Source organism: Motacilla alba, chromosome 19, assembly GCF_015832195.1.
Source record: "Motacilla alba alba isolate MOTALB_02 chromosome 19, Motacilla_alba_V1.0_pri, whole genome shotgun sequence".
Lineage (NCBI taxonomy): Eukaryota > Metazoa > Chordata > Aves > Passeriformes > Motacillidae > Motacilla > Motacilla alba.
In genome coordinates, this window is record NC_052034.1 from 3,770,470 (window position 1) to 3,796,836 (window position 26,367).

A 26,367-nucleotide genomic window follows, 5' to 3' on the forward strand; every position below is an offset into this window, starting at 1 on the left:
CAGAGCGGTCGGGGGCAGCGGGGCAGGCCGGGCCGGGCGGGCCTCCCGCGGCAGCGCCGCGAAGCGGCCGGGAGGGGAAGCGCCGCTGCCGGCCCCCGTCCACACCCCGCTCCCCCAGCCCCGATCCCCACAGCGACCCCCATCCCAAACCTGCTCCTCCAGCCCCGATCCCCATCCCAAACCTGCTCTCCCAGCCCCGATCCCCATCCCAATGCCGTTCCTCCAGTCCCGATCCCCATCCCAAACCTGCTCCTCCAGCCTCGATCCCGATCCCAACGCCTCTCCCCCAGCCCCGATCCCCGTCCCAACGCCGTTCCCCCAGCCCCGCTCCCCATCCCAATCCCGTTCCTCCAGCCCCGATCCCCATCCCACTCCCGCTCCCCCAGCCCCGATCCCCATATCCCAGTCCCGCTCTCCCGGTCCCGCCCGCCCCGTTGTAAGGAGGAAGGAGAGAACGCACGTGGACATCAAAATAGTTTTATACAGATTATTGATCTCGGTATACAGGTAAAAAACAGGCGGCGGCGGCCGGGGGCAGAGCCAGCCCAGCCCCGCGCCGCCCCCTGCCCTCCCGCTGCCAGGAAAGGGCGATTCAAGTCCCTTTGAAAATGTACATTTATTTGAAGGCACAAGTGCACGGAGCGACAGCGACAGAGCCCGCGGGGACCGGCTCCTCTCGGCCCGGGGCACGGATGGACGGACGGACAGACGGACGGACCGAGGGCACGGGAGCCGCTCCTGCCTTCCCGAAGTGCCCAGGAACAGCCCCAGGGCTGGCGAAGCTCCGAGCACGGATCGGGAGCCAGAGCCAGGCACCTGCCTTGGTCCTGCTGCGTAGAAAAGTCTCACACGTTTGCAAAATATCTCAAATCCACTCACCTTAAATAGACACACCTACTCCCACAGCTAATTCCGAAACGCGTTCTGAGGGAAAGGGCCAGTTCCTAACAGGACTTATTGCTACAGGGACAAAGCAGGGCCAGCTCTGTCCATTACCTGCTGCCAGAGCAAACAAAGCCCAAACACAGCCCTAAGAGCCATTTGCAAACTCGACTTTAAATAAAACCTACCGTGGCTCTTGTTAAAGGAGGAACAGTTCAGGGATGAGGCAGGATTAATGCTACTGTGTGCTGGTGTCCTGCAGCCCAATACAGGTGGAAAAGGAGAAAAAAAAAGGGACCAAACCCCATTCCTTGCTCAGCAGAGTGAGCTGAGAACAGGCCTGGAGATGTTCATGGCTCCTGCACAAGGCAGCCAGAGCAGTTCTGTCACAGCAGATGTGGGACAGGAGCACGGGGAGTGCTCAGCATCATCTCCCTGATCCCAGAACACCTCCCCAGCCACACCTTGTGCCTCCTGCAGTGGAATTTCCTGTGGAACAGGGAAGGAGGTGCACTGCTATCTGAGGGCTCTCTCTGTCCCTGCCCAGACCCTGATGAGATGATGACCATGGCAGCACAGCTGCAGCCACGTGGGTCTGGAAGGGCATTTCCACAGGTAGGGGTGAAGAACACACCTAGGGGTGAAGCTTCTGCCCCAGGTGACAAGGCCCATGGGACTTGAGTGGGGCTGTTCCCCCAGAGATCAGTCAGATCTGCAGAGCAGACCCCGTTAGATTTTTGGGTGCAACCCCTCCACCCACAGACACCACGTGCAGGTTTCACCAGTGGACATCCCCAGGCCTCTGGAGGACAGAGCAGCTCAGGGCAAACTCAAGGCCTAAGGCTCCTGCACCCCACAAATCAGGTCAGTGGGGCAAGAATTAAAAAAGAAAACGAGCAAGAAGGTAAGTGCCTATTCAACCCCAGCCTCCTGCTTCTGCTGAAATCACAGGAACGTCAGAGATACATAAAGGCTTTGGAAATAAACATTTCAACCATTCTTTCCTTCTGGACATCCCTTCTATTCCCCACAAATCCCACGTGTCTTGGGGATGTGCCAAGTGCAACACAACAGAATCTGGCTGCTTTTCCCTTCTCCCTCAGCACAGTTCAGCCCTTCCTCACTCCCTGCACCACAGCTGCAGCCACACACACAGGTGGAGCTCCTGCTCCCCGCTCCAGGGGTGCTGCAGGAGCAGAACAGAGCCAAGCCAGCAGAAAATTTGCTGCCTGCCATCACCAGAGCTCGGTGATTAAATGGTACTAGGTGGACAGTGGCAAATGGTGCAGGTTTTCTTCAGAATTCAGCACCAAAGTTGGGCCATGGATACTCCCATGCCCTCTCCCTGCTGCTCCAGTAATGCTCAAATATAAAGCAGTGGTCAGATTTTACTGTTTCCTCCCGAATAGTGGTGGATTTGAGCAAAATTGATCAGGTTTTCTACAGATCAGTGAATCAATTTGCTTAGAACAACCTTCCAGCTGCTCTTTCAGGCACTGAGCTACTGGAACATGAACATGAGACCCCAAAGCCAAGCCTATGACACAAACAAAACACAACCAGGGTGATGGGAATAAAGTTTCTTTGCTCCCCAGAAGTGAGGAACAGCAGCATGGCAGGCAGTGGAGCTCTGCCAGAGCTCACTGGAGCTCTGACTCTCTCCAGCTCACATCAAGAGCGATGTCATCTCCCCCAGCCTTCAGGAGATCAAGTCACTCCCTGAAAGCAGTGACACATTAGAGGTGCTCCCCAACCACTGCAGGTCACAGCAACAAACGGTGGGAAAAGCTCCAAGGGAACAGATGAGAATCAAAGGCTTTTTTTTTGGGGCTTTTTCTGAGGGCTGCTCTGTAGAATGTGGAGTCATGTGAAGGACCTGGCTTCCCCCAAGCATGTAGTGGAAAACATGAAATCAAAACAGGTAGAGAGATCTTTTTTTGGAGTGTTGTGACCACGACCCTGTGCAGGTCTTGGGGCACTTCCCCACCATCTGCTCCCTGTGCTGAGATGCTGGGGAAATGCTAAGAGCTCTGCTGGCCACCCTATTAAAGCTGCCTTTCAAACCACGTCACATAAACCTCCAGATCTTGACCCAAAACGTAACAAACCACATCCCTACCTCAGAAACAGCCTCCAACACCCCCTGAGTGCCTGTACACAGGAACAGAGCAAACAGAGGGAAGCTGGGAGCTGCCACCCACCCCTCAGGAGGACACACCCTGAAGCTAACATTTCAAAACTGAACCACAGGGATCGCCCCCCACCACCAGGTCTGGTCCATGGGAACCTCCTCTCCTGCCCTGGAGGTGTCAGTGTTTGCTGGAGTACAGTGTTTCTTCCTCAGTGTCTGTTTCATCCTGGAACTCGTGGCTCAGGAGGGATTTCTTGGAGCCAGTGGACATCATGCGGATTTCGTCCTCGTAGTCGTCGTGGTGCTGCCGGAGGCGGTGGAAGCCATCCTTGTGTCTGTTGGACTTGATGGAGCACACACACCAGATGATACAGGCTGTGAGCACCAGGGCAGACATGCTGGCACCTGCCAGAGAGAGGACATCAAAGTTAATGCCATGTTCCCCCGTGCCAGAGGCTCCCAGGCTTGCCAGCATCTCTCCTGCAGTCACTACCAATTTCTCCACTTCATTGTGACCCTGCTCCTTCCTCCTAGGCCATGGAGGACAGGAGAGCTGCTCCCAGAACAGGACACACTCCATTTTCTGTGTTTGACACCTAGGAGATCATCACCAAGCTCCACTACAGACCACTGGGTCTCAACTCCCACACATCCCTCCCCAGCAGCTGCCACCTTGAGAAAATAATCACGCTTACCTGATGTCACAACACTTAAAAAAGCCTTGAAGAAGCAAGATCTCCTATGCACACAAGCTCTCCCCATTCCAGATATCTCAAAGTACAATTTGGACCCTCCAAATCTCTGCAAAACACACTAGTTCCTCCCTCCCTCCCTCCTACCAAGCAGAACCAAGGGCTGTTGGATGAGTTTGCAAGGACAAGAGTGTGTTCAGAAGGGAAAGCAGGAGATGGAAAGCCTGCAGGCTGCTTTCCCAGTTCAGAGGAGAGTCTCTGTCAGCATGAACTGGTACAGAAAGCAAAGCTCAAAGCTTTGATAAAAAGTATCACTGTACCTGCCACAGTTATAACCAGCTCTCTTGGCAGTCCAAAAATCCTGTTTTCTGTGTCAAATACAATGAGCACAGAGCTGGGTGCATCATCACGTACAAAGACCTGCAGAAAGACGTGAGAGGGTAGATATCATTTCAGAGCTTGGGGATCCAGACAAGAGAGACACTTGTCATCTGCTTGGCCCTGCCCTGATCAAAGAAAAGTGCCATGGAAATAAAAGGTACTCCCAAAACCACCCTGCTGTGCTGGAAAGCTGTTCTCCATCCATTCTGTCAAGGCAGAGAACAGCTCCTGATGGCACCTAATCAGCAGCTAAACACAGGCACAACCAGGCAGAACCCAAACAGGGAAGATTTTACGTGAAAGGGAATGGGGGAATATCTCCAACATGGACATTCACGTACCTTGACGTGTTTCTGCTGGTACCCACTGGCTGTTACATCAATGCTGTGAAGACCTGGAGCCAGGAGCACGTGGAAATAGCCACCTTCTTTAGTGTACACCCTCAAGCCCTCATTCAGAACAATGGCAGCTTTAGAAATAGCCCTGCCACTCTTGTCTTGGACAATGCCATGCACTCCCTTGTGGACCTGAAACAAAGCATTTCAAACACTTCACGTTCAGAGCCAAGCTTACAGTGCATTTGTAACTAAAATGAGATCTATTTTCCTCTCTAAAATACACCCCACTTGCCATCCCTGACCCTCACAAGATATAACAGTGCAAGGCAACACAGCACAGATGTTTAACTCATGTGTCAACACATGCCCTGGTCACTTGCTGCCTTCCTCACAGAGCCTAAGTCATGAACATCTGTAATTACACAGCACCAACCAAACCACAAAGACTCTGCATCCTGTTCTCTTCCTTTCCCCCCTCCCCACCACTTCACTCCCTGCCAGAATTTCCTCCCACAGACTGCAGCTCACCTCCACAAGCATGCTAAGGAGAGATTTCCTGTGGTCTGCCCACAGGCCAGGAAGCTGTCCAGCACTGGGGAAGTAGCAGCAGCCGGTATAAACAGTGATCTCAGGACACTGACCAAATGTCACACTGAAATCCTGCACAAAACAAAACCACAGTTACAAGGAAAGAGGTAATAAAAAAGCTTTGCAAAGTGCAGCTGGAGGGGGAGAAACTTTGCCCAGACATCAGGACAAATATGGGTTTTATTGGTTGTTTAGCAGAGATGAGAAGCCCTGTGCCATGCAGCAGTACCTTCATACTTCCCAGGTGACTGTGCCATTCCGAGCCACGGATCACTCCACCAGGAATAGTCTCATCTGCGACAGCAAAAACACAGCTGTCAGCCAGAGCCTGCCCAGCAGAGTCTGCCACAAGCTGACAGGGAGGTTAAAGGATTCAACCAAACATACCTGACTTATTTGGACAGCCTGGCTGGCCCAAATGCATCACTGGGTGGTTGTTTGCATACACAGATGCCAAATGCTTTAGTGTTTCTTTGTTCTCCACTGCAACAGGAAAAGTGAGACTTTGAGCATGCAACTCTCGTTCCCTGCATGGGGAAGATTCCCATTTTAACCCCGTGGTCCTGTACTAAACAGAGACACATATTGTTTCAGGAGCATTCCTGTTTCCTCTAACAATAAGGGGCAGTATCAAAAGCAGACTTTATACTGGTTCTGGCAGAGGAAAGGTTGAAATACTGCTGTAGGCATAGAAATTGTAAATGCTCTGATCCCTAGCTGAACCTAGCTGAGGTTTTATAGATTTACTTACAGACTGTCAACTCTACACAAAGGGCTGAACACAAAGAAGGCTACAGAACACCACGAGCACAAAAAGCCCTTACAGCACGTGGTCACATGAACCTCTGCAGAGACAGCCTGAGTTGGTCACACCTGACTGTGTTGGCTTGTCATAGGGGTAAGTGACAAGCAGAGATCCTCCATCCAGAGCAACAGAGAGGCTGAAATCATGCTTCAGTATCAAGTTCTCCACGATGGCTTTGGTCTCAGGCTCTCGTGCCGCTGAGTACCGGGTGTAATTGCCTATAAATCAGAACAACAAATAGAAAAGAGAACGAAGAACAGTTTCCTCTGCTGTTTGAGAGGCCAGAAGTACATCCTTTATGTCTGAAATTAGTCTGCTGCAGGTATGAAAAGGCCTCTGTTAGCTCTTAGCAGATGCAGCTGACTATCAAATAAAGCACCCCAGTTCACACTATGCATGGGGGGAACTCATCTGCAAAGCTAAACGAATGTGCAGCATCACAATTTCCCCAAGCTATTTCCTTCCGTGTTGCAGAAGGTATTTAATGTGTGTTTGCTCACAACAACGTCACAGAATTGCCATTTTCTTAAGGAAGGAGTTAGGATGATCCCAGCCAAACTTGGGCAGAGAACACTTCCTCCTCAGGAAGGATGGGTTGATACAGTGCTATGGATACAGTTACATGGAAACCAGAAAAAACAGGAAAAAAGGAGACTCTTTCTGGGGAGCATGAACAGAGGGCATTTTTTTCAGAGATGAAAGAAACCCATTAAGAGTAAGAATACATCAGGTATTATCTGACCTCTCCTATTCCTAAGTTACTCTGCTTTGTCTCTTGCACAGAAGAGACTGCAAATTGCTGTCTGTAGAGAGGATCCAAGCTCTGGAAGCTTCCCAGCAGCTGTGCTGCCTGGAGCACTGCCTTCTTTACAGGCAGACCCTGTAACCCAACGACTCCAGCCAACCATGGGGCAGTTGCCTTACTTGTGAAATCTGTGTCCAGATCTCTGCCATGAGCGTTGGTCTGGCCCATCTTCGAGGTGCAGCCTCTCTCCTGCGCGATCTCACGTCCGTCTGGGTTCAGGGAAGGCACAATCACAATCCGTGTCCGGTCAATCAGCTGGGCAAAAGGAGAAACAGCACAAAGCGCAATCAGTAGGGCTCATTTCCCTGGATCTTAAGCTAGGAGCTGCAGTTTGAGGGTCTCATCCTGTGGATTGCACATCTCCCCGTTGCACACGGAATCACTGCAAGCCCCATGCCAGTTTTGGCAGAAGGAGTCTCCCCCGGTGAGCACTGTCACCTCAGGCTACAGCTGGAAGGCTCCAAGGAGGTCTTTGGATTGGCCTCTCACCTTTGTGATAGCATCATTCTTCTTGTAGTTCATGCAAAGAAATTCTGCCAGGGTCAGGAGCAGCTCTGTCCCAACGGGAGCGTTTCCGTGAATCCCAGCAACAAAGCGGATCTTGGGCTCCTCAGGCTCCGACTCGTTGGGCTTGTTGGAGATTTCAAGGGACCAGATCTGGCGGAACTCCACACTCTGACCCAAGCTGCCAAGAGATGGGAAATGGGAGTGTCAGCTCAGCAAGAGAGCTGCAAGTCCAACCTGACCCCATGGAGAAATCGCAGTGTGGAAAGGAGGTGCTGCCAGCCTCCAGTGGGAGGCCACAAAGGCAAGAGAAACACAGCCAGGTCAGGGGGCAGATTTGCAGCAGCACTGAACAGAATTCACTCTGAACATCAGTTTGAACACTAGCATGTGGGTAAGGGTGTATCCAGGTCCAGATGCACAGAATATGCTCCCTACATCTCCATACAGCCATACAGCCTACGAGCTCATGATAAATGTGGAACTGCTGGATCCTCTGGGCTGCCAGTGGGGGGTTTTGTTTTGTTTCTTTTTGCCCTTCAGAGCAAGATACATTTGGACATCAAATTAATTTATAAAGCAGGACAAAAGAGGCCTGTTCCCAGTAATGCAGGAGCTGTTGCTACAGCCATGCCATTAAGTTGGCTAACTGAGTGCAGGGAAAGCAGGGAACAGGCTCAGGGCTGATGCAACTGAAGGGACAATAGAGGCTACAGATCAGCAAAGCTGCCTTGGCACCAGCAGGGACAGAACATGAGCACATTGTGCCTGGTTACAACAAGCCAATGAGGCCCTGGGACAAAGGGATTTGTGCTTTCTAAAGCTGACAGAGGGTAAGCGTTACAGGTCACAAAGGAAAGCAGAGGATGGCAGCAGCTGGTCTTCTGCAGGAGGGCACAGACCTTGGCCCAGGGCAAGCTCACACAAAAGTGTCTTGCACTACTGAAATAAAATCCGGAGGCAGACAATAACAAAAAGGCCATCTAAGATTTTAAGTCAAAGCTGGTCATTTTTGCTGGGGACTCTTCAGCAGGGTGGATATCAGAAAGGATTTAAAGAACAAACAAAAAAGTAAGAAACAGAGGTATTTGCAGAAGTCTGGGATATCAGTGCTGGGAATATTGCCAGTCCCAAGCATCCCTGGGGAACTAAGTCAGGAAAAAGCACAGGGGAAAGCACATGGATGCACCTATGAGGCCCTGCAGCCATTGCTCTGCTACCATGTCCTTACACATGGGGCTCCCTCCACCTCAGACAGCACAGGGAAAGGAGGGGAGAGCTCCCCATCTCTGCACTGTGTTCATGACTAACAACTTCACAATATCCCTAGCCCAGGCTGCTGTTCTGTGTTCACCTGGTGAGATTTGTGATGTGTGGGTAGTTGAGGTAGAGGCCTCGGAGGAACTCAGAGAGGTCCTTGTAGGGCCGGTATCTGTACGGAGTCACATCCCTGGAGGAGGTGAGCAGGAGCTGCTCCAGACCGTTCTCAGCAGAGAGATCTTTGATCAGGGTCTCAAACTCCTTCTCGTTGGGGTTGCTGGTGTCTGGGGTGTTCAAGACCAGCACCTTCCCCTCTTCCACTTTGCTGTCTGTCCGTGAAAGAGTGAAGTTGACCTGCACTCCACCTTTGCTGTCAACTTCCACCACCTTACTGAGTGGATCATACCTGCCCAGGGAAGAGAAGGCACAAGAAAACATCAGGCATTTGAAACCTTGGACAACAAGCCAGCCTTGCTCCTGACTACACAGCCACATGGGACTGCTACTGCTTCCCTGCCCACAGTGAGAGGCATAGAAATGAGGAGCAAGAACAGCTCAAAGGGATGTGGGAATGGCAGGAAGACAGGGCACAACTCAGGTCCCAACATGGCATTGAGCTGCTTTTGGCTCAGGTGTTGCAGGGTTACACGGCAGACTGGCAAGACAATAAGACAGGCTGCTTAAATACAGAATTTTGGCAGCACTGAAGCAATCAAGTCACTTCTGTGGGCAGCTGCCTGGAAAAGAATTTCCCCTAAAGACACCAAGTTATCCACTCCTAACAAGAGAAGATTGGGATTGTACCCCAGTGCCAGGTGAGCAGTCTGACACCACGGCAGTCTCACACTGCTATCTCTGCACAGGCCAGAGGGCAGGAGGAACACCCATGCCTATGTGTACTGTAGGCAAGCAGAGATGCTGGAATACTCCTGAGTGGGAAGTCAGTCATGCAGCTGTTTGCTCCTTGTCTGGGGCTTGCTCACCCTCGGGCTGACGCTGTGATTTTGTACGTCCCTGGGACCAGCAGGCGCCAGAAGTCTCCATCCTTGTAGGTGGTCACCGGGTGGTTGATGTCAGCCACGCTGATGGTGGCATTGAGGATGCCCCTCTTGTCCACAGCATCCAGCACAAAGCCCCAGACACCCTGGTGAACCTGCACAAAGGAGCTCTGCTGAGTGCCAGCCCTCGCTCTGCCTCCCACCCCTCACATTTTCAGCATTCCCAGAGGAGCAAGATGTTCCAAAAGGGTTCAGGTTGGACTGGCCAGCAGCTGGCATGGACAAGGATCACCTGATGAGTACAATGAGCAATTGTTTGGCTCAGGGTGTCAGCAGGCACTCTCTGCTCCACACCTTTGTTTGCACACCCCAGGTGTGCAGCACCAGCCCCACTTAGATAGGAAGAGAATATAAGGGACATTCCAGCCTCAGGAAACCCAAGGTAGTGGTACATAAAAAGCCTCCACCTGAATCCTCTGGATGCTATTTCCATACAAATTTTTGGTATGTTGAGAAAAGAGAGTAGTTGAGACAGGCTCTGATGGGGGGTGATTTCTGTAGAGCAGGCAGCCAGGCTGGTCAGGAAGCCAGCCAGATCACCCTGTTCATTCTGACTTGTCTAAAGCAAACCCCAGAGGGAGCTGAGCTGGCCTGAGGTCAAGGCACCTCACCTGTTTCATGAACTGCAGCAGTGAGCGCCGGTTCTGTGCCCAGTATTTTGGCAGTTCCTCAGCCTTTGGGTATTTCACACAGCCCAGCTCAATGGTCACTTCAAAGCAGTTTGTGTGTAAGTAATTCCAGTCTTGCATCCCACCTACAAGAAGAATGTAAAAGAAGTTTTGACTTCTGAAGTACCACAGCTCAAAAAAAAAAGTCAGATACCAGAGAAAGATGAAGCACAGACTTGAAGGGAAAAGACTTTTACACAGGGCAGGATTCAAGTTTCAAAGGGATGCCAAAAGAGCAGACAAATAACCTTCCTTCTTGTAAATACCTTTCATGCTAATAAAGTGCTGTAAAATTTTATGAAACCTTTTTGCTAATAGCCAGAGAAACTACACTATAAATTCCTTCCCCTGGGAATAACTTTATTAGGGTACATTATTCAAGAGGTTATGAAAGAAACCTGAGTCCCATTAATCTGAGCTGACCAGTACAGAGCTCCTGACTGAGCAGACTAAATTATTTAAGCTGCACATGCATTAAGTTGAAGAAAAACAGTGCAGGAGATTTCAGGTGTGCTTTACCTGGAACGTTGTACCACTGAGCCCCGTTAGTGATGCCATGTGGGAAGTACTCAGTGGGGTACATATCCTTACAAGGGCTTCCCTGGTACATCTTTGCATTTTCCTATAAAACAAGATGCAACATTTGAAGGCGAGCCTGCACTCCACAGCCACAGGCACTCTTGTTCTACCCTTAGTCACACATTCAGGGTTACAAACACAGATGTGTGTCCATCACTGCAGCACTGACTGCACCCACACCCAATCCCAGCCCAGATATCCTTGCTCTCTCCTCCCAGCCCATGAGCAGCATTTTCCACCACCCTTCAAAGTGCCTGCACAGAGCTCTCCTCCCCCAGTGCCTGCAGACAGAGCGTGCTGGGCATCTCTCATGGAATGGGAGCCTCCTGTAGGATCCTCCTGCTGTGCTGCAACACCAGGGGCTCAGCCACAGTACCTGCACCCACCTCTACCAGCTGCTCAGGAGGCTCCCTGGAAGCTGAAGAGGAGTTTCCCAGAAGTCAACCTAGCAGGACGTGCCCATTTTCCTGTTGGAGCTTTACCTTGGAGTAGGCAAGTGCCAGCTTCTGGAACACAGCATCATCTGGGGATTTACTGTATATGGCTATTCCTTGCTCATCGTCATCGAAGGGGTAATTAACCACCAGGGAACCTGCAGGCAAAGCAAGCTTTGGCTCATACTTGGGTGCTTGCCCAGTGATCCCTCAGCATAACAGTGGAAATTTTTCTTCAGCAAGTGCCAAGCCTTCTGTTTCTCAAGACTTGGCATTAAACAAAGCATTAAGCCCAGTGGATAGAGGAGACAGAAGCACAGGAAGAGATAACACCACACCTAGTTAGGAAGGAGAAGCAAAGCCACAACAACATCAAAGCTTTGGCTCTTACATGAAGGAGGGCTGAACACAACCACATAATAATTGCTTTCACAGAGAAGTGGAAGCAAGGGGAAGAATTTCCCTGAACATGCATGGTGTTTTTGACCCAAATGATGCAGTTTTTCAGCTTTCTGGAGTTTATTGCTGAAGGTTTCCCCAAGAAAGCTGTACTAATAGCACCACAAAACCCCAGACACCACTGCAGCTGGAGACCTGCCAGCCCCCTCACACCCACACATGACACTTCTGCACTACAAACCAAACACAACGGCAACAAAGCATCCACCTGCAAGTTACCACAGCTACAAGCCAGCAGACAAACTGTCTAGGGAGTAAGCTATAATACACAGAGACTTAATTTAGAACACTCCAAAAGAATAATTAAATTACTGCAAATTTCATAGTTCCGCCATGCGATTCAAGGCAGGGAACCCTCAGGACTGCATTCACTCTATAAATGCTGTAAAGCCTTTAACAGCCACAGCTCCATATCCCATTCCCAGACCATCTGCTGAGCAATTGCTGACAAGAGAGTCCATCCCCATCTCCCAGATGCCCCCTTCAGAGAAGTGGTTGGGATCTTCCCAGCAGCCGCCTCAACTCCCTACAAATATGCTTGAGCACACGATTTTCACCCTCTGTTTCCAGTTTCTGCTCCATCTTGCAGCATGAGAGCTCCCCAGTGCACACCTAGAACACCCTGGAGACATCCCTGCCAACTCCCATCCCACACAGCCCAGCACAGAGGAAGGAGCTTGGTTTGGATGTGGTACCTCCGTGCAGGTTTGCTGAGAGCACAAACGGGTAAGACTGGAGCCAGGCCATGACAGCACGAGTTTCTGGCTGGGGAGGGTCTGTCACGTGGAAAAACTGATCTGGAAAGTTCCTGTTCAGGTCGTAGTTGTTGCTGTTGTTTCTGCCAATGGTACCGGCTTTGTCTCCTGAAAATGAAACACAAGTTCAAGCTCATGTCCTGTGAAGAGGCTTCAACCTCTTACTACAGAGTTACAAGCAGTAGTTAGTGAAGAGAGCAGAGAGCACAGCAGTGCTGGCCCCCTGCACCCAGACAGGGGCACCCAGGCCCTCCCCAGCAAGTGGCCTGCTCTGTGCAGCAGTGCCTGGGGGCCCTTCCAGTGGGTGTTTGCTCAGGCTCTCAGGGCAGTCAGACCAGCAGAAAGGCACTGGACCATGAACAATCTCTGCAGCCGGATGTCACGACCACAGAAACCTCAGAGCTCACCTTCTCAAACCAGCCAGACAAGTTCTTTGCTAAACCCAAGCAGAGCTCTGCTTCCAGAAAGTGATTCTGGACAGCCTCTGTTCTGCCAATCTGCAAGAGCCACGTAGTCCTAAGACTTCCCTGAAGGATGTTTTTGCCAGTTTCAACCTCATGGTAAAAGTCTGTGTTATCCTTGGACAAGTGCTCTGCAGACAGCCTGGCTCCCACACTGCATTTATAAGAGAATGGACCAAAGCACAGCAAGCAAGAGCTGTGTTAAAGAAACGTCTTTTTTCAAAAAAAAGTCCTGGATTAGCCACAAACCATCAGGGGACCCAAACAGGGGCAGCTCACAGCACTGCTGAAGTATAAGAACTCTTCCCAAGAGCTTCCAGCATCCATCAATCAGGGTCCACCCACTCGTCCCACAGCACAAACCAAGTCCCTTCCCAGCCTCCCTGTGTGGAGAGCACTCCTGCTCCAGCAAGGCTTCCAGATTTCCCAGGGATTCCATGAACCCAAAGGCTTGTTCTGAGAGCTAGGAACCCCACAGATTTTGGCACAGACAGCAATACCTTCCTGGGACTTCTCATAGCCATCAGGGTTCATGGATGGCATGATGTGGATCCGTGTGCTCTGGACCAAGTCAGTCACTTCAGGATCTGTGCCATAGTTCTTGCAGAGGTACTCAATGAGGTTCAGCAGAAGCTCTCGCCCCACAACTTCATTCCCGTGCATGTTACCGATGTACTTGAACTCTGGCTCACCTGCAGACACATGGTTACACCACAGAGGCAATTATAGCCACTATGTTACAGCTTGGAGACACCTCACCACCCTGAGCACTGCTCTTGCCAGCTTTGCTGGAGGGCCTTTACCTAAAACTCACATTTCTGCTCCCACAACCCCAAAAAGAACAATGTCTTGTGGAAGTCTCTTTGTCCCTCTTCCCTAGAGTTCCACGACCAGCACAGATGTCCCCAGCAATGCTCTAACACCCACTGCACTCACACTTTTTATAAAGGATACCACGAGGAGCAGCTCAGTCTCTCAGGAGAGGCGCCAGCTCTACACTCCTTTTCACTCCGCCTCTCCCAGTGTAAAGGGTCACTCGCATTTGTGCCTTGCTAAAGAGGATTTCCCACATCACCTGCTTCGTGGACACCAGGGTTGTCAGAGATCTCCATGACGTAGAGCTCCCGCAGCTCCACGGACTTGCCCACGGAGTAGAGGCGGGTGATTTTCGGGTACTCGTTGGCGTAGCGCCGCAGGAAGATCTCCATGTCCGAGAAGTGGTGGTGGCGGAAGTCCACGGGCTGGATGGGTTCATGGACAGGGGTTGGGTTTGGAGCCTCAGCCCGCACAGGGGTGGGGGTGATGGCAGTGACAGGGGCAGGTGCTGCCGTGAGCTGGGTGACATTAGGAGCTGGTGGCATCACAGTTGGCTGCAAGGAGAAGTTCACTTCTGTTGCATCTCCCTCCTTCACCTCGATGTTCTCTTTGGTCACTGGTGTGTAACTGTGGAATAAACAACTGGCTTCAGCAAGAAGGCTCTGAAGAGCAGAGACAAAAACTCCTTGCAGTCCCTCCATCATTCCAGCCTACTCCCCCCAGCCCAAATGCACTGGGATGCTGGAGATTCACAGGGACCAAGCTGATGGGACTCATCCCTCTGCCACCAAACCCAGCTCCACTGCTGCCCTTGCAATAGTCCACAGGCTCAGCCCGGAAGAAGCCCCAGGTGTATCACAGAACTAGCCAAAGGGCAAGTTACACATTCACACCCAGGCTTGGGACAACACAAACTCCTGTTGGGGTACCCTAGTCCACTTCCTCCCTTTGCACAGAAGTTGCAATTTGATACAAGCAGTCAAACAGAAGTTGACAGAAACTCTGTGCACTCAACAGCACCCTGCTGCAGGAGCAAACACAGCTGCAGCTCTGAGCTGGAACCATTTACTGCTGCAGCTTCCAGCCAAGCCCCTTAAATACATAAGGTGTTTTGGGGGGGAAGTCAAGAGAAGGAACAGGAGCACTTGGCAGTGCGGGCACAGGCTGCCGCAGAGACATTACCCCATCACAAAAGCAGTCACGTTGTAGGTCCCAGGCACCAGCAGCCGGTGGTAATCACCAAATCTCCCTGCTGTGATGTTGTGAGCAATACCGGCAACAGCAATGGTCGCATTCTCCAGGCCAGCTCCTGTGATTGCATCCCTCACAAAGCCCTTCACACCAATGTGCACCTGAGGAAAACAATGACAGGGCCTGGCTGAAGACAGGCAACATCAGGGGAACTGTGTGCTAAGGCAGCAATACCCCCTCACCCTTCCCCAAACGCAGCAGAGCAGGGCAGCTGCCAGGCAAAGGCACCCAAGGGCTCAGGAGTCAAGTGTTCAGCCAGACAGCAAGGACAGGAATCCCAGCATGGACTGGGAAGGCAGCAGGGTCTCAGAATTTACCTTCCCTAACAAACTCTAATTCATCAATATGAGCGAACTGCAATATGAACACAGCAGTGTTACAGGCCAAATTCAGCTGCCTCTGATCCCAGCCTAAACTGTCACCTACTCAACTCAGACACAGCATCTGGAGACAGCCTGGCAGAGGGCTCTGCGAGCAGTGTGGATGCTTGTGAACATCACTGGAGATTCATGGCACTGAGACCAGCCAGTACTTCGCATGACTTAGGGAGATCTGCACCAGTCAGTCCCTCTAACACTTCCCCCCACAAGAGCAAAGCTCTGCTGTTGAGGGGGAATGTGGGAGCTGTGGCAGAACCACAGAGAAACAGAGCAGCTTTGTAGCCACTGACCTCCAAACAAAGCTGCAGTATCTGCATTACCTCACACAGCAAACAAAGCCACGAGGGCACCTGAACACGGTGCTCTCAGCCAGGATGGGCTGCACGGGTTTCACAGCTGCCACCCCACACCCAGCCCAGCCCTCACTACCTTCTCAATGAACGCCAGGAGAGATTCCCGGTTGTTCTCCCACTCCTTTGGAAGCTCAGAAGTCGGTGGGTATTTGCAGCAGGACAGCTCCAATGTGATCTCAAAGCAGTTGGCCCACACGTAGTTGTAATCCTGCATCCCACCTGAGGAAAGGAGGCAGAAATGTCCCAAGAGCAATGCACACACATCCCACCACAGGATGCTATTTCTCCTGTCCTTCAGCCCCACACAGCATCTCCCCAGGATGCTGCCCCAGCTCCAGAGTGAGCAGCCTGAGCAGCCTAAGGAGAAAAGTCAGGTCACATTATCATGACCCCCTGTGCTGTAACTGGAACATTGGGCCATTCAAATCAGCCACAGCCAGCTCAAAGTGACAGTCCTTTTGTCTCACTGCTCCATCAGCTGAACTCATCAGCACAGCTCTTGGGAATTCACACAGGTTCATTTTACATTTCCAGACATGACAAACCCAGTGTGCCAGGGCAGGCACACCAGATTCTGAGCATTCCAGCTGCCAAGTCCTCCCCTGAGCATTCTAAGCCACCTCAAGATTTGTGAGGTCTGCCTGCAAGAGAGGTTACTTCACTCAAAATGAGTTTGAGGCCTTTGATAGAAAAGAATACCAGACTATCAACTTGGGAGCTGGCAGCTCAAATCTGCACACTGGAATCAGTTTCAAGGACAACTGTTCTCCCAAAAGCCTCTTAGCAAAACCACACGTTTGTGAAACAGGTGTCAGAATCACCCTGCTAAACCTCACCACATCAAAGGATTGCTCCCACCACCCAACCAGGCAGTTGTGTCAGCGAGGAAGACACACCACACTTGTTTCTTGCATGTGACAAAGTCTTCTGGCTTACACAAGCTTCTTTGGTTATAACACAGGCAGACTGGTGGGTCACAGCCTTGGCCACCACTTCCTACACAGCTCCAACCCAACCTGTACAGCAGCACCTGCAACCTCCACAGCAACAGAGTGACTCCTGCCAGGGTCACCTGGACACAGGGGCCCACAGACTCTTCTGCATGCGTTGAGGGAGTTGAACTGACTCTCAGAAGTTCCTCTCTCAGAAAACAGCAATGCATTTTCTCCACAGGAGGCAGGTGTCAAGTCCAGGAAAAGGAAAGCAAAGAGCTGTGGCAGACATCATGACACCAGCCAGCAGAGCCCCAGCAGGAAGGTCTGCTAGAAATGCAGATTTTGTGCACCCATCCTTTGCTTGGCCCAGTGAAGCACTGCATCAGTGCTGTGCCAACAGACCTCATTTCCTTTGAGTAGCTTCCTAATCATTCACAAGCCCCTTGAAGTGAGGGACCCTCCGTGACACTGGCCAATTAACCAGCCAGAATGGATCCATATCCTGATGCAAATGCACTGCCTGGCACTGGCAGGGGCTGTGTTAATGCCTGGGCAGGAAGAGCTGAAAACCAGCAGCACTTGACAAAGCAGAGAAGGCTTCTACCAGAGGTGGTGGCCCAGAAGGTCACAGTCCACTGCTCTGAATTCAACAGCCCCACTGCAGCTGGGTAAAGCAGGGATGGACTAACAGCATACAGTAGGATTTAGAACAGCCCCCTGGGAAGATGTGTGGGATGGGACCACAACAAAGATGTCCCAGTTCCTCTCAGTTCTCCTGGGAGTGTGCTGCTAAGGGAACACGGAGCTTTTATTGTAACAAATCAAATGTCCCTTGCAGCCAGAAGGAGAGCAATGCAGCTTGTGCACGGGCTGACATCAAAACAGGAAAGAGACTTTTTCCTGTCCAGCACAGGGGGCCACAATGTCCTGGAGGACTTTCTAACTCTCAAACTCAGTTCAAGGGGTTAGAGAAACAAGAGCTGTGGGTCTGATCCACCCTCAGCTTCATTCAGCTCCTGTTACCAGGCTCAGAACAGGCAGGCACAGCAGGCTGCTCTCTCGCCAGTAAACACTGCGCCGAGAGAAACGATTTGCCAGCCCATAACCATCTGCTCCTAGCAGGACATTAATGCATTTGAAAACATCCAAAAACGTAAACCAGAGCCATTATGAAACATATTTAGTGCTTCATCTGCCATTCAAGCAAATTTAGGACAGATGCTCACCCATAATAGAGCAGCAACGGACTAAATTAGAGCTTGCTACATCAATTCTGGTAAAACTGTCTCTTGGAGAAAGTAGTACACTGCATTCTTGAAAATTTGGATTGTATCCACTGCACATATTTGGCCTTCACACGGCTCTGTTGCAGAGCAGGACAGTTATTTTTACAGCATGTGGAATTACGTATTTTCCCACATACCATCTGCACCGCCTCCCCTGACTATGCAGAGACCCAGAGGGGTAAAGAGAGATCTGTACTCAGCCTGCCATGAGCAGGGCCCTGCATTCATGGAGCAGAGCAGAAAATACACACCCGAGGGAGAAAACTGCCAGACTACAGTGCTTCTACTCTGTTTGGGTAATATCTGGGATAACCCCTTGGATTTACTTCAGCATTTTAATCATGGGGTGTCTTTTAGCCCACACTGTGAAGTTTCAGCCTCCTCATGAAGCACCCTTCCCCTTTTTTTATCAGTGAGCAGCTTAGTGGCACAGCAAGTCAGTCCCTGGCTGGCAGTAGGTCACAGAAATGCCCAGAACAAACCTCTCTCCTGCTCTGACCCACTCCCTGAGAATCAGGACTGTGCTTCAGGCAGGGATCCCAGGCCTCCTGCAGCACAAACACTGCAGAGCTCACACTGACAGGGGGGCCTCTGCTCCCTGCCAAGCTCAAACCAGGAGAATGCAGCTCTCTAGAGTCAAGCCTGAGGATCCAGATACCATAAATACTCCACGTGCCAGGAGAAGCCTGCCAGGCCAGCCACGAAGGACTCTATTTTCAAACTGCATTATGCAGAAAACTAATTCCAGCTCTCACTGGAACAGACACCAGCAGATAAGGAACCTGCAGCTAAGTTAAAGCAGAGAAACAGTCATGTCTGCTCTGCAGAGAGAGCAGATGGCACCAAGCAAGCTGGAGCCATGATTCAATACGTGGTAGAAGTTGCTGACTCTGCTCAGAACTGATTAGCTCATAGCATGGGACTGAGTGAGCACCAGCAGCAGCACCAAGCAGGCAGAAGAATGCTCTGGTCCATTAGACTGCAATCATTAAAACTCAGAGGAGGTGAGGTTTGGGCTCCCAACTGCAGCAGCTGCATGACCCAGAGCAGCCCAGCCCAGCAGCCTTTTCTCAAAGACAAGGGCAGAGTGTCCCCAGGAGCTGCACCAGCACAGCACTGCCCAGCAGCTCAGGATAGATGTGAGAAGAGGCCTTAAGACATTCAAACCACCAAGCCAATACTTCTCTCAAGAAGAAAAAGAACTGCAGCAAGACTTTCATGAAAATACAAGCACATAAGTGCAGCAAATTGTGCAGAAAGACATGGCAGAGAGCTTCCACAAGAGCTCACTCTGCGCAAGTGCCCTCGGCCATGCCCAGGAAACAGAGGCCACCACAGTGATGCCACACTGTTCTCAGCACTTATTTTAACTGCACTTAGCTGGATGCCACTAAAAGCTGGTTGGAAGCTCAGTGTGGCTGGTAACCACAATCAAAACAACCCAGTGAGCACACAGGTAACCAAAATCCACTTTCAACCTGAGAAGTGCCTCCCGGTAGACACCGGAAATATCTCAAACACATGGACATGAGGGAGTCAAACCAGCAAGAAAATACATTTTAGGAAGGGACTGCATGTAAAAACAAACCTTCCAAGGCTGCCCACAAAATATGCTCATGTTGAATTTAGTTTCTGATCTGGATCTCTGAACAACACAAAGGCAAAGCACATCGTGGCCACAGCTGAGAGTGCTTTCTCAACTGCTCTCCACACCCCAGCCCAACACTGCATGTATTCCCTTGATCTGAACCAGCCGCTTGGTAGTTAAAACCCTCAGAGGTTAAAAAGGATGAGAAAGAGCATGCACACCAGAGATAGCCTCTAAAAGCATCCCAGCCACCAATGTGCTTATCTGCAGCAGCTGGAATGCAGGAGCCAAATTCAGCCGTCTGGCAGAGATCCATCTTCCTCTGTGCACACTTGACCTCAGCAATTACTCTCATGGTTTGTACTTGCCACCTCAATCTGACACATGTAAAAGGCTGTTTGCAAACTCAAATGGAAGTTAATGGAGTCTGGCACCAGCATGAAATTGAACTGGTAACTCTGGGACAATGAATCCCGTGGCAGGTTGCTCTCCAGCATGTTTGATTTCACATGATAAAATGTGGCAGGAAAATTTCCACCTGTTGAAACATTGTGTTCTCATTTCTTTGTTTTTCCTGGCTTGAGTTCACTTGGAACCTGCAGGAGTCTCTTCTGGCACAACCTGGTCTGGAGGCCTCAAGCACATGCCCTGTGTGCACAGAACCAGGAGCCCTGGTTCTCTACCTCTAGAGCTCAGCTGAGGCACTGGGATTTCCCCAGTCTCGTTTCACCACACATTTCAATTCTGCAATCCCTGGGAAAGGCCTCCTGATCCGAGCACGAGCCTCTGCAGTCCTTGGCACAGAGCTGAGCAACTCAGATGACTCAAAACAGCCTCTCTGATGGTTTTGCTGCTTCTGTCACACCACTTACAACTGACTCCCCTTTGCCTGCTCCTCATCCACCACTAAAAATAAACACTGAAACCTACAGCCTCGAAGGGGTGAATTGACACGACATCAAATTACACGCATGGTGTTGGTCAGTTCACCCGTGCTCTCCCTAGGTTACATTTTACATGAATTCCTTGGCTCTGGGGGAACTGCTGCTGTCACCCTGAGCAATGTTCCACTCTCAGAGTCCACGTCAGTGCATCATCCTTGCAATCTCTGCCCGTGAGTGACCTACAGCCATCAGTGCTGAGCCCCAGCCTGTGACTTGTCCCGGAGAAAGGGTTTATTTCTGCAGAGACTGGGTGCTGGAGGCTATTGGATAGATATAAACCACAGTGACAGCAGCACAGAGCAATCTGGTCTGCAGTTCACACCTTTTATTTCCTCTGCAAGGAAAGTGATGCCATTTCTTTGTACTGATGACAAAGCAAAGGCAGCCTGCAAGGTTCACACATCAGTGCCACAGCCACCAACCAGCCTGACAGCCAAGCAGGAGGATGAAAAAGTCATCCCTGCAGTGGAAAGTGCAGCTCTCTGGGGTCAGAACACAGACCCAAAGCTCTGGAATAACTTTCCTTTCAGAGCACACCCACCCCATTTCATTACAAGGACAGAAGATCTCAGAGCTGCAGTAAAGAAACTTCCCATCCGAGGTGTTTGCCCGTAACAGCCACCACAACAAGGCAGCACAGATCATCCAGGATATCCTGTTCCCTCACCAGCCAAGTCACCAGATTACACAAACTTTCCTCCTGCTGGACTTCTCACAGCAGCAGAATGAACCTTGAGCCTGCAAACAGCAGGGTAGAGGGAAGGAGACAGCTGGTAGAGAAAGAGATCAAACCACATCTTATTTGAACACAACATCTTATTTGCCCAGTGAAATCCTGGGGGATGATTCAACCACTGCTAAAATTCAAGCCTTCCTCTTCCAGCTCAGAGATGATGTGTTCAGAACCTATAATGGTTCCCTCTCCAGCCTTCCCAAGCAAGCTGGATGCAGAATTAACAGAGGACTCTGGTGCAAAGCCCATGCTCCAGAAAGACACTGTCTTACCAGAAATCATTAAGCTGCAAGCTCTGAAGGATAAACAGCATTGCCTGTCACTGCTTGCTCAGCACTTCAGCCATCATCCCTCAGCCACAGCAGAAGGGGAAAAAAAAGCAGAGCAGCACAGCAACACAAGTACTTGAGATCATTTCTGCAACTCTTTTGCTGTGTTCTCACCACAGAAGTTCCTGCCCTGCCTGTACAATATCCACCAAGGAGCCACAGCAACGGGGTAACCTGGGAGCTCTTTCCCATGAGAGCTTCTCCTCACATGAATAATTATTTCAATTTTCAACCAAACCAACACACACACACAGCAACCCACTGCATGGCTGAGCCAGGCCTGTAAGCTCCACCTGCACAGGCAGAGTGGTGGCACCAGGAGGTCGTTTGCTCCTGTTCCGCTCCCTTCCATGCACAGCTGCACAATGGAGGGATCAGGAGCTCTCCCAGAGGCCCCTGCAGGGCAAATCTCAGATCCCTTCTAGATCTCCCACACTGGTGGATAAGAACAAGTCATGCAGGCTGTCACCTCCCACACAGGTCTACGAGGAGAGCAGTCCATGGAAGAGCTGCACACCCCATTTTCAGCAAGAACTCCTTGGTTAGCTCAGAACATGTATCTGAATCTTACACAGCCTTACAGCAGGTTATTCTATAATTACAAAATTACAAGCTCAGAGGTTAAAAGACCTCACAGAACATTGGTATTGGTTTAAAACCGTTGAGAATAATTTCCTCTTTCCTGTATCAAAATTTAGCAACTGTCAAGAGACCTACAGGAATTCATTTGGCAAATGAAGCCTCCCACGTGCAGGACAACCCTCCACTACGTAAGGGGGTCAGGAAGAACCCTTCAGTTTGCTGTGATCTCTTCCCTACAAACACCTCCCAGGCTGTTACTCATCAGCTGGTGTTCCCACAATGCCACCTCTCTTCATTTCAAGCTGCTAGAACACATCCAAAGCTAAAAATATCACTTAAGCCCCAGTCCTTTCCTCTGTGATAATCACCACTGGTCTGGATGTGAGTTCTCAGGTGAGCACAGCTTACCTTCCACGTCATACCACTGGGCACCATTTGTGATGCCATCTGGGAAGGTCTCTCCCTCCTCTCCAGGGCAGTTGGGTTTGCCAGTTCTCATGATGGGGTGATGTGAAGCGTAAGCTTTTGCCAAATACTTGAAGACTTCATCATCAGCCGATTTACTGTAAACTCCTGTGAGCCTGTGCGTGGGCGAGTCGTCGTAGGGGTAGCTTGCCACCACAGAGCCACCATGGAGATTGCCAGAGAGCAGAAACCTGGGGTTGGGAAGGAAAGGGAGAAAAAGTCACACTGGAAACATTGCAACAGGAAGTTGGCTACAGCCACCCGACCAGTTAATCTGCTGCTTCCCCACCCAAATCACGCTCTCTGGAGCCCCCGAACTCTGTTTTGGATTAATGAGGCAAAATGCACATACTGGAAGTGAAATCAGTTCTGGAGATGGAACAGGTTTTTTTTCTGCAGCCTAAGACCAAGTCCCCAACCTCGGTGACAGACACAGCAATGTACTCTTGTCAAGCTCTGAGTACACCTGGTATGTGCAACAGAATTAATTCACAAATAAAATCTGGATGTGAAACAGAGTTTTTAAAATCTCAAGTCAGAAAATATAGCAGGGCATGCCCCGTATCTCCTTTCAGTCTGATCACAGGCTGCACAAGCATTTCAACGAATCCCAAAGGTAATTTTCTCTGTTCTCCTCTTCCCACCAAACACAGCACTGAGGAGAAAAAGAACTCTCCTGTGCATTTGCTCAAATGGGATTTGGTTTCCAAGCAGAGGTAATGTGACCAATACCTCTACCTTGCTTAAAATAGTGCACACAAATTGCATTACACCCCCTATCTCCCTTTTTAATCACACAGTTCTGTTTACCCATTCATTTTTCTATCAGCAGTTATGTTAGTCTAACAATTACACCAGTATTAACTGGTGCTGCCAGGCAGAGGGACACACAAAGCACCACGTTCTTCCTGCTTCACCCTGGCTGAGGGTGATAGCAAATATAGGTGGGATAGCAAATCCCACCTCACATACTAAGAGAAAAAAAAATAAAAAAGCTCAAGGCATTTTCAAAAGTATATAAAGAATGCTCATGAGTTTCCCCAGTAACTGATTTTGAGCTGAACCAAATCTGGAGGGATTTTAGTGCAAAGTGCTGCACCAGAGCTGTCCTAAAGGATTCTTAGGACAAGAAGTTACTTCTGAAGTTTCTGCAATTCCTCTGCAGCACCATCCCCATGGGCACTGCCATCCACCAAGTTTTAATGAAGATCATTTGTTCATGTAAATTTTGTTTCCTAAACATGAGCAAACACTATAGGACGATGAATGTTTTGTGTGCTGGTTGGAATCAATCAACAGCCCTAGAGTGCACTGTCACCCCACTCTTCATCTCTTTCTATCCCTACTTTGGGAAGAGGGCCACAGTTTGCTGCAGTGTGTTGCTGCTTTCTCTGCACACTTTCCCACAGTTGACCTTTGTAATCTGGACCTTACAGAGCTCTCTGAAGAACACATGGCAAATGAAGAATCAGTGCCCAGCTGGGCCACTGCATGTTCTGAGGCTGCCCCAGGCCCCCACACCAGAGCTGGGCTTTAAAGGCACCATCTCCCCTCCTGGGCTGCTGCACTCCAGGCAGCAGCCTGCCCCTGGGCTACCCCTTAGGATGGAGAGAGACAAACGGGTCAGCAGGGATGCTCGAGGCTCAGCCCCACGTGCTTCAACTGAACTCATGGGGAAGGCAGCTGTAGAAACAGGGCCAGTCTTTGGAAATGCTGCTGCACATAGCATTATTGCTAAATCCAGGGAATTTCCCATGCAACACAAAGATGAGAGGAAGAAGCCCTGTCCAACACAACTTTGTTAACGTGGTCGTACATAGATGCTTAGCCCCAAATATTTCCAGCATCCCACAGCTTGTGGAGTAAGCATTATCGGCCCTAAGAGCAAGACCCACTGACAAGCTCACAGCAAAGCAGGTGAGAAGTTTCCAGCCACACACTCGGCGAGATGGGAGACACGCAGATGGCCATGGAGGCCAGAACACCTGGGTGTGTGCAGGGCACACGGGCTGTGCCCCGCGGGGCTGCTGCAGCTCCCTGGCAGCTGCACAAAACCTGGGGCCACCAAATGCTCTCCCCAGCGCAGGATGGTCCCGGCTGCAGGGAGGCAGGCTGGGGATAAACAGGTGGGGAAATTACTTCTCCTTCCCCGCGGGCCTTGCTGGGAAGCACCGGGAAGGGGTGGAAGCTGGCTAACACCTTCGGGGAGTGAATCCGAGGGTCTCCCACTGCCCGGAGCGGCACGCCGAGCAGAGGGGACGGGCAGAGGGGGCCGGGCAGCACTCACCTGTTGCGGCGCATCCAGTCGATGAGCGCCTTCACCTCGGGCACGGGCTCCAGGTTGGGCTCGGCGTCCCCGAACTGGTCGGGGAAGCTGCGGTTGAGGTCGCGGCCGCGGCTGTTCTCCCGCCCGCCCTCGGCGCCGCCGCCGCCGCAATCGCCTTCCTGGGCGCGCTCGAAGCCGTCGGGGTTGAGGCTGGGCAGCAGGTACAGGTCGGTGGTGTTGAGCAGGCGGACGATGCGCTCGTCGCCGCCGGCCCAGCCCAGCACCAGCTCCCAGGCCAGGCGCAGCAGCAGCGGCCGCGCCAGCGGCTCGTCCCCGTGCATGTTCCCCACGAGCTTCACCTGCGGCCGCCCGGGCAGGGCCGCGCCGCCGGGCGGCTCGTCGGGCCGCTCGGGGCCCAGCCCGGCCGTGAGGCGCAGCACCCACAGCGGCCGCTTCTCCACCGACTGCCCGATGCTGAAGAGCCGCACCAGGCCCGGGGGAGCCGTGGCCTCCAGCGCCCGCAGCGCCTCGCCCAGCTCGGCCGAGTGCAGGTACCGCAGCGCCTCGCCGGGCGCCGCCGCCGCCGCCTCCGCTTTCTTGATGTGGGGGGAGCGGGCCGGGCTCTGCAGCGAGGGCAGCAGCAGCGCGCAGAGGAGCGGCAGCAGCCGCGGCATCGCCCGCAGCCCCCGCGCCGCGCTCGCCATGGCCCCGCGCACGCCCCGGCCCCGCGGCGCCGCTCCGGCTCCGGGCCCAGGGGGCGGTGGCGCTGCCGCGGGGGGCGGGACCTGCTCCGTGTTCGCCAATCAGCGGCGGCCGCGGGGGAGGAGCCGCCCGGGCGGGGCGGTGAGAGACCAATGAGAGGCGGTGTGGGCGTTACGTCACGAGATGGGCGGTACCGTGCGCCGCGGCGCCCCCTGCGGGCCCCGGGCCGGCCCCGGTGCGGGGCTCGGCGGGAGCGGAGCGGGGTCGCTCGGGCTCCGAGGGGTTCCGAGGGCAGGGGGGCTCCGTTCTCCCTCAGGACAATGCGGCCTCTCGCTCGTCGCGCTCGCTGTTTGCCCTCGCGAACGCCCCTGCATGAGCGGTTCCACGGCGCTCACCGCTGCGGGAGAGGCGGATCACCCAACACGGAGTCAGTGCGCTCAGGGGCACAAACAGCAGCACCGGGCGATGCCCCGGTGCCCTGGAGGGGTCACGACAGGCCCCACCTCTCCAGCGGATAAAGTCGGAACACAAACCAGGAGCTGGGGAGGAAGGACGTGGTGGCCTTTGCCTGGACACAGTGACAAGTTGTGGCTCATGGGACACAAGGTGTTGCTCCTGGTGCCTCCGTCTTCCCCAGCCCTGAGCGAGCTGCCTGCTCAGATCGGACCTCTGGGGATTAAAGACATTCTAACAGTGCGATGTTTGCATTGCATGTGGCTGTGACTGCCCTGCCATGAGCCTCAGAGGAGATATAAACAGTACTTTGGGGCTTCCTCCATCAAATTACCTTTGTGAGGCAGGTGAGGTGATAAGGACTAAAGGCAGGACACCTTCCTCTGCAAACATCACTTTGCAGTCTATAAAACAATGGAAGCGTCCATCTCCAACAGCAGTTTCCTGCCAATTCCTGTTTAACTTTTCAGTAGTATCTCATGTA

General features: G+C 51.9%; 1 protein-coding gene across 1 annotated transcript; it reads right to left on the reverse strand.

The window, feature by feature from the left end:
* Positions 1-461: 461 nt before the first annotated feature.
* CPD (carboxypeptidase D) lies at positions 462-25,432 on the reverse strand. The gene is made up of 21 exons (XM_038158086.1): positions 24,750-25,432; positions 22,406-22,653; positions 15,677-15,819; positions 14,799-14,968; positions 13,876-14,243; positions 13,301-13,492; positions 12,280-12,447; positions 11,174-11,283; positions 10,632-10,734; positions 10,056-10,198; positions 9,370-9,539; positions 8,481-8,792; positions 7,112-7,307; positions 6,742-6,877; positions 5,886-6,035; positions 5,400-5,495; positions 5,242-5,306; positions 4,953-5,084; positions 4,428-4,613; positions 4,026-4,125; positions 462-3,418 (listed from the first exon to the last, which is right to left on the reverse strand). Exons 1-21 carry the CDS (start codon positions 25,430-25,432, stop codon positions 3,192-3,194), a joined length of 4,098 nt encoding a protein of 1,365 aa, XP_038014014.1. The 3' UTR covers positions 462-3,191.
* Between the last annotated feature and the right edge of the window lie 935 nt (positions 25,433-26,367).

Coding starts and splice junctions, on each gene's coding strand:
- CPD (XM_038158086.1), bottom strand. CDS start 25,432: ATGGCGAGCGCGGCGCGGGGGCTGCGGGCGATGCCGCGGCTGCTGCCG. Junction 12,448..13,300: donor CTATGAGAAGTCCCAGGAAG/GTATTGCTGTCT, acceptor TTTCATTTTCAG/GAGACAAAGCCGGTACCATT. Junction 11,284..12,279: donor CTCAGCAAACCTGCACGGAG/GTACCACATCCA, acceptor CTTTGCCTGCAG/GTTCCCTGGTGGTTAATTAC.